Source organism: Hippocampus comes, unplaced genomic scaffold, assembly GCF_001891065.2.
Source record: "Hippocampus comes isolate QL1 unplaced genomic scaffold, H_comes_QL1_v1.1 scaffold84, whole genome shotgun sequence".
In the NCBI taxonomy this organism is placed as follows: Eukaryota; Metazoa; Chordata; class Actinopteri; order Syngnathiformes; family Syngnathidae; genus Hippocampus; species Hippocampus comes.
In genome coordinates this window covers 70,996-79,526 of record NW_017805144.1, presented here as the reverse complement: position 1 = coordinate 79,526, position 8,531 = coordinate 70,996, and the positions used below count along the sequence as shown (strand labels likewise).

Genomic DNA, 8,531 nt, shown 5'->3' with positions numbered 1-8,531 from the left:
TATATATATATATACACACACACACACACACACACACACACACACACACACACACACACGCACGCATATTATTTAATTTATTTATTTATTTTTTTGTTTGCCGCAAAGTTGAGCGTCTCGTGCTTGCTTGGGACTTGAGGTAGCTCAGGATCCTGTTTCATGTTACACATTTCTAGGACACCCCTAGATAGGGCATAACAGTCTCAAACTCTGTTTTGGTGATGCACAGTTTCAGCTTTCCCAGTGCAATGCCGAGACTTTCAGTGGCTGCTGACCCCCTCACAAACCTAACAGCTATAGCCCATCTGATGGAAGGGAAAAATACACCCACTTTGCTTTAACAATACAACACATCCGCTGTATTGGCTTCAATTTAATTTGTTTCCTGTTATCAATCATCACTACTGTTGAAAGCACATTCATAACAAGAAATCCCTCCCTTTGTGACATCCAACTCACTTTGCAGTGAACTTGTTAAAGAGCAATTGTCTTTTGAGTCATTTATTTCCTTTGTCATATTTTTTTTACCACAAGTCACTTGTTTTCATAGTTTGGCTGGTCCTGTGATTCATACTTAGGTGTGATTTATATATATTAAAATTCGAGCTCAGACCAGCAGCCACAATCCCCGTTCCCAAATCGTGTTGACTTTCTTTTAGCAGTTGCCAAATATTTTAGGTGCATTAACACAAGTGGACAAAAAGTAGTGGTAGTGCCCCAAAAGTATTTACTAACAGCCAAAAGAAAGACCATGGAGAAATGGAAGAAGGATAAGAAGATAAAGGAGAAGAAGAAATAGTCATGCATTAATGGTGGCTACCTTGTTTAAAGCATGCTAAAGAACTTGTCGGTAATGCAGCAGATATCATTTGACAACCGCCAAAAGAAAGTAGAAGAAGAACGACTGTTGAAGCAGAAATACTAGTAGTCATGGCAACAAATGTGTGACGTATCACTAGTTTAGCATGTGGCTTTCTTCAGACACAGGAAGGGTTTCAACAGCAACAAACGAATCAATCACCAACCAAGATTCTACCTTTTGCTACAATGCCGCGCGAAATTTAAGTTAAAACATTTTAAAACAAAAAAGACCTTTCAACTTTTCCAGAAAAAAAAAATTTATATATATATAAAGACAGGAAAGGAAATGACTAGAATGGAATGTCCATGAAAAAAACAAAAGGGCGTAAGCTTTTGCTGAACATCTGTGACCTCCACTGATTGAAAGCTGACTCTACGAGAATGGGCTCAGGATTACTTGCTTGGCGAATCTATGCCAAGCGCTGCACTGTTATAGCTACTGATGATAGATGGAATACATACCGTATTGGCCCGAATATAAGACGGCCCTGATTAAAAGACGACCCCCTCTTTTTCAAGACTCAAGTTTGAAAAGACTTTTTGAACACCAAATTAATTTTTATCCAGAAAATAATTACAGTACATCTGAAACAAATGATTATAACAATATATTTGAGAGAAAAAGCATGTTATTTTGCCTCATTCTAATCTTAATATCTGAACATTTAAATATGTAAACTAAAGTGCAATCACATTCGTAAATGAATGGCTTCTGGTTTTTGAAATGTAAATTACATCATAACTTCTCCTCAGCTGCCGGTTAACCTGGCCGATCGACTTTTCTCCAGATTGTCGCTATGTTTCTCCATTTTCTGTTATCTCTTCTATTATTTTCTTCTGTTTTCTTTCTTACTGCTATTTTTCATTTTTCTTCTTCGTGCTACTGCTATTTTTATTTTTATTCTTCGTGACGGGTTCACTCTGGCCTGGGGAGTCAAGTTCAGCATTCACTTCAATGATACCTGGCACCATCTAGCGTCGTGAATGGGTTTAATGTCTAGACCCGAATATAAAACGACCCCCACTTTTTCAGTCTTATTTCAATGCAAAAAATATCATCTTATATTCGGGCCAATATGGTATTAGAATGTATCCAAATATATATGTTAATACCAATATAAAATCTTGTCAGCAATGTTTAAATGAAGGCAGGAGATGTTATCTTTCAGCGACATGTGTGAGCTCTCTCAAGCTGGGTATTGGTTCACACACAGCCAAAGACTTGCAGTGTTGCTAAATGAAAAGGTGATGTTACACATTGGCAAACATGTCGCTGTCCCAGCTTTTTGGGAAAGTGTTGCAGGCATCTAATTCAAAGTTGCAGAGTAAATGTCTGCAAATAAATTATACATTTTCACAAAAAATAACTATTTTTAGTGTATCGTATTCAATAGAATATATGGTAGGTTGAATGGGATTTTGAAATTTTCCAGAAAATTATTGTATCTTATCACCAGAATTGGAGAGATGTGGGTGTTTTCCCAAGAAATACTGTGTTTTTTTTCATTTCACACACTACATTTGTTCAAAAAAGGCAAGATCAAAATGTGTTTTCCCATTGTAACACACTCAAGATAACTTTCCATTCCTTTCCTTTGTCCGAGCAAGAACAACCTGGGATACTTGGAGTAAAGGTCATTCAGATTTAGAAAATACTTCGGAAAGCTGCCTCGATGGAACCTTTAAGCTTCCTTTAACAACCTTTTTGAAAGTAAATATTTGTTACCCATCCTCCTTTTAAGGCAGCAACAAGCCACCAAATAAGTTTATCGCAGTAGAAATTTATGTCAGTGAGACTGCCTTCGCGTGAAGTGAACTTGATTTCATTTCAAACATCAATTTATTTTCATATATCCCAAAGGAAGCATTTTTTTTTAATTCTTGTTATCACGATTGTTTTGTTTTATGTACAGCACTTGGTTTCAGCTCTGGGTGTTTTTTTAAATGCTCAATGAAGTTGCGTTGAGCAACGAAGGTTCTAACTGAGTGGCAAGCAAATGAGCCAATCACGACCGTGCCATTCCCAAATTGACAAGTGAATCATCTGATTGTGGCAGTGTCATTTCCCAGCATGCTGGCATACTAATGAAGTTGACATCTTATTTTTTAACCCTTTCATGCACCCTGTAACCCGTCAACATGGTAAGCTGTCCACTGGAGTAACCGCTGTCCCTCAAAGGGTTAAACCGAAAAAAATACAATGAACAACAATCGAGTGTACATATTTCAAAGTCAAACTAAGTCTGTGTCTTTTAATTTTCGCAACGTCACCCTTCCTCAAAACAGTGATTGGAGTCAACTTGAGTCCCCACGTGTGATCTAAGGGGACTGTGTCCAAGCACTTTTGTTGTTACAGACTGTTTCAATGTCTCGATAATCAAGACTTACCTGACAGGCATTATATAGAAGCTGGTGCTCAAACTTCTTGATACCAAGAATCTGTTGAAACATCTCATAGAGCTGGTCTTTGCTGAGAATCAGTTCAGAGGCAGCGCTGGCAGTCATTCTCTGTTGGTGTTTTCTTGGGTCCTCCTCGCCTCGGTAAATGGTGTCAAACTTAGCTATCCATGAGCTGAGAACAGTCTCTTTACTCAAGCCGTCGATTTCTGGCAAGCTGCGCACACGCTTCTCGATGTGCTTTTTAAAAACTTCGCGCGAGTCACTGGCTGAGCAGCCGCCGCTCTGTACCATCCGAGACACTCGATCACTTTTCAGGAACACCTGTGGTCACAAAAGAATGGGAGAGTAGTGTTGGTTATAGATTAAACACACTGTTTTACATATTGGTAGCTCAAATGAGGATACGAGCTGAACCTTTTTTTGTACTAGAATATTGATCAAGAACAGTCAAGACAAAGCCCACTGAATTCCCTTTTGAATCAACATGAATTTTACTGATATGATGAATTTAATGACTGTCAGTTGTTATCATTCGACAAACATACCGGTAATTGTTTCTAAGAAAAAAAAATATTCCATACTTTTAATGCCGAAGCTTCCCAAATGAATCACAAGAGAAGTTCACTGATTTGCAACCTGTTTTCTGAAGATAAAAATGTCATCTTTGGATACATATAGGATTGTTCTTCTTTTGCGTAGCATTTCCTTTTCTGTGCAAACTAACACAAATGCATCTTCAAGTGTTCCTTTTTTTGGTTTCTTTTACAAATGCTTTGTCTTTGTCATTCGAGTTGCCTTTACCCTTAATGCCACCGCAGAGAGCCACTTATGTTGTTGCGATAAACCAGAAGGATCTGTGAGTGAGCTGCAGGGCAAGGACGAGACAGCCATTTTGCATTCACGCAACAGCCGACAGCAAAATAAACGGTGTCATTTCTGAGATAGCTACGGATTTGTAAAAGCGTCAGAAGTGCCATCATTACGGTTGTATAAAGATGAGAGTGTAATGGGTTTAATGATTAGTAAAGACCATTTATGTACTCGGAATGTGAGGAGCAACACATGGAAATTACGTTCTGCCCTAAATCATTTTGTGGGTAACAGAACAACAATTAATTAAGAATTCATTGCCGATTACTTCAATCACGTCCTCTCCTAAATTTGCCATGGCTTTCCCATATTCTTCAATTTTGTCCTTCCTATATGATTTTTTTTCAGACTAGATCAATACTTTTAGTGAATTGTTACCTTTGGAGTCGTAATTTGAACCAAAAAACTGTCTCAGTGAATCAAATAGAAAATTCGATTTATACTATGTATATACACACAAACACACACACACATATATATATATATATATATATATATATATATATTTTTTTTTTTTTTAAGGATGTGAGTGGCAGCCAAAATACCCAGAGAAATCCCAAGCACAGGTAGAAGATTACACGTCAGCCAGTTGTTAGCCGATCACGTCTGAGGCTCGCATACCTGTCAACCTCGGTTAATAGCTGCCCTTATAAATGATTACGATTCCCCTTACAAAGCAACAAAAACCCTTACAACGGCTTGCCGCGCATGCGCACATCATGCTTTATCAATCCCACCGTATGCAGCGATGATAAAAAATATACGATTGAGGATTACTTTTGCTGGTTTGCCATGACAATAGTAGCGATCGACGACGGCATTGTCGTTGGCTACCAGCAGGTGATACGATCTGGATTTGAGCCAAAATGGTCTTTGTGAAATCGGTTCACAATTTTTTTTTCCCCGTATAAAAGTTGCAATACGCCGTACATGATTTGAAATGATTAAAAAAAAACCATATAAAATACGGGGAAAACGTACAAGTTGACAGGTATGGGCTTGGAACCAAACTCTTGTGGCTATTCCAGGGGTCAAGGCACTTGCACTTTTAGATCTAAATCCCTGTTTCCTCTCCAATGCAGGAATAAATAGAATTTGGTTGTGGTTTTCTCCCTAAATCTTCCTTCTATATTGGTTGGGTATAACACCTACTGTACATTACACACAGAGGATAAGATGGCAGTCTAATTAGAAAGGGACAGTTTGACACAAGAGCGATAGACGTGCAGTCCGGACACAACGGGGATGAATATTTTCCATTCCGACTGCTTCTGGGAAGGACACACTTCAAAAGTGTCCAGGAACACCAGAAAAAAAGTCACTGTAATGCTACACAACCAATATCATCAAGTGAATTTTGATCCTTTGTCTCTGCAGCCTTCTCTGCATCTTTCTATTTCTGTCTTCACCAATATCTTGCATGTCTCACTCTCCGACTCCTCTTCGGTTTAAATGTCTCTACTATCTTTCTTTCTTTCTTTGTCTTCAGTTGGAGCCTCGGGGTAAAACAATTAGATTTGTGTTAAAATGATTATGATAAGTCATAATCTCAGGAGAAAAAAATACTAGCATAAGCTTGATCAAGTCCACAACAGCCTGAGAAACAAAGACAAAATGATCCTCATGATTGCAGGCATCACTTTTCTTTCTATACTCACCTCATAGTAGCTCTGGACAGCATTGATGAAGGCCTCGTCGGCTACAATCTGTGTTTCTCCGTTGAGGAATGCCTGAAAACGCTCTTTGACTGTCTGCAGCTGCTGCTTACTGATCTAATACAAACATAAAAATGAAAATGAGAAAACTATTATAGTTTATCAGACTCGAATCCCATACTCCAACAGTAAGTACACTACTGATATGAACGTCACAACCGATAAGGTGGGTTTATTTGCAATTGTTACTCAATCGTGTTAGACGGTATGTTTTACTGAATTAGGATCCCTCAATTGAAACAGTATTGTTCTATTGATAAATGACCAGTAAAACTCCCCGCTCAGAGACTCAACACACTGGCCAGTTGCTGTCCGGAGCCCTGGTAACTGTTGCCATGGCCACCGCTACAGAAGAATTAGTATGTGATTACAGCTTCCTTAATGGGGGTCAAAGTTCACAGCTACAGAGGAACCATCTGTCATCTACTCTTAAGCCATAGAAATATTGTCAAAGTGACATTCAGCTGGAAATCACGACAGTGGTAACAATTCACTGGTATGTTTGGCTCGAACTTGTCTTGACAAGTGCTTGCATGCTGGTATTTAAAACATTGTTATTTGTGTAAGCTTCGAGAACAAACACAAGCTAATAACCTTTTTACTTTTGTTGATGCACACAAATGCTTACCAAAGTTACCTGGGGCGATCATGGGGAATGCCTTCTTTGGCAGTCTCCACAATCGCCACGTAAGAAACAAAAGCCCCTTTTCCATTGGAACACTTCTATCCCAAAACAGCATGGTTTGGCCCTGCGTGGTTCTATCAAGAATGCAGGTCGACGATAGCTGTGACATCACTGTCATCTGATTGGATGACAGATATAGGACAATCAGATAATCAACTGTTACCATTGTAAAACTCAATTGAAAAAAGAGCTATCTTTCAATTCATTCTCGAATGGACCAACAACGTACACACCGCTCAGTAAAACGTTGACAGCAAGCTTTAATATTTCATCTTTCGGTACATATGATATTGTGAATATGGTTAGGTCTTGCTGTGAAACACAATATTTATACATTGGATTTACCATATTTTTATGTCTTGGCGGCGGGCGGACTTGTGTCTCGGACTGTGTCTCGTTTAAACCGGAAATTGCTTTTTCATCCGTGTGAAAGCTTCTATGTATTATTTATTTATTTATGCATTTATTACTATAATTTTTGAGTCCCCACATCGTTCAACTGCGATTCATAGTGTGAATTGCCACAAAACCAGTGGCCAAGACTCAGCCACTTGTGAAATGGTGTGGCAGACCCCTGTTTCTTGAAAGTGTGCAATGGATGCTTGCACAGTTCAATAGATCTTGGGCAAATTGGTTGATGCTTATTGTACTGGAGAAGCAACAAAAGCCAGACCAGTCCAAGTGAGGCCGTGGGGCAGAACGGGGCCAGGGAACGGAAAAGTACCCAAAGTGATTTATGGGTGTGAAATTTTATGGTTTCCTATACAGTGATTCAAGCAGAGATTCTTCACAGCCTTGAAAGCTTTTTTTCAGTTCAATTTTGAATGCAATGAATATATACTTGTATATGTACTGTGTGTGTATGTATGTATATATATATATATATATACACACACACACACACACACACACACACACACACACACACACACGCTCAGACTTAACTAAACAGGGTTAGTAATGAATCCTAATTTTGTTTGTTCTGTTTAAGTTTCTTCTGGAACTTTGTTTAGCTGCAGTCAGGAAAATTTAACCTGCCCTATAGTGGTTTGCGAGACTGCACATTTTGATATCGATCCAATATCAAGTAAATGCAGGACCAGTATCGCAGCCACCAATATCGATAGCGGTACAGATAATAGTTTTTAATTAAGGTGGTTGCGTCATCAAATTACGAAATCTCAAATCATTTTCATGACCTTTAAGTGTGTTTTTGACGTGTGTGTGTGAGTGTGTGTGTGTTTTTATTTGACCTTTTTTCTTTATTTAGTGGCACCTGTGTGTGACGTGGTAATTACACTCTTAACACTGCTTGGCAGTCGCAAATGAGGAATGGACTGGGCCCATGTGGGTTGGCCTGAAATACTGACGGAAACAGTGACTGACGGACCGTCCGTCAGTCTGACAACAAATACTAATGTCGTTACGAAGAATACATGGAGGAGCCTGTGACAGCACTCGTAATACGATAATTGCAATGTAAAACAGCAATACTTCTTCTTCTTCTCCTTTCGGCTTGTCCCTTTTCAGGGGTTGCCACAGCGAGTCATTAATTTCCATCTTTCCCTGTTCTCTGCATCCTCTACTCTGACTCCAACTACCTGCATGTCTTCCCTCACGGCATCCATGAATCTCCTCTTTGGCCTTCCTCTCTGTCTCCTACCTGGTAGCTCCATCTCTAACATTTTCCTACCAATGTATCCCCTGTCCCTCCTCTGTAGATGTCCAAACCATCTCAGTCTGGCCTCTCTCACTTTTTCTCCAAACATTCCTGTCTGAGTTGTCCCTCTGATGACCTCATTTCTGATCCTGTCCATCCTTTTCACTCCGAAGGAGAATCTCAGGATATTTAACTCAGCCACCTCGAACTCTGCCTCCTGTCTTTTCCCAATTGCTAGTGTCTCGAAACCGTACATAATGGCTGGTCTCACAACTGTTCTGTAAACTTTTCCCTTTACCTTAGCTGACACCCTTCTATCACAAATCACTCCTGACACTTT

At 39.3% G+C, this 8,531-nt stretch overlaps 1 protein-coding gene across 24 annotated transcripts in view; it reads right to left on the bottom strand.

Annotated features, from left to right (window-relative positions):
• The window catches only part of cadpsa (Ca2+-dependent activator protein for secretion a), a 174,684-nt gene that overhangs the window by 142,200 nt on the left and 23,953 nt on the right, over positions 1-8,531 (bottom strand). For all 24 annotated transcript variants that reach the window (XM_019867663.1, XM_019867660.1, XM_019867665.1 and 21 more), the window contains exons 2-3: positions 5,790-5,903; positions 3,250-3,582 (exon numbers count right to left, since the gene is read on the bottom strand). In XM_019867663.1, coding sequence (XP_019723222.1) covers positions 3,250-3,582; positions 5,790-5,903 — 447 coding nt within the window. The remainder of the gene's footprint in view (positions 1-3,249; positions 3,583-5,789; positions 5,904-8,531) is intronic.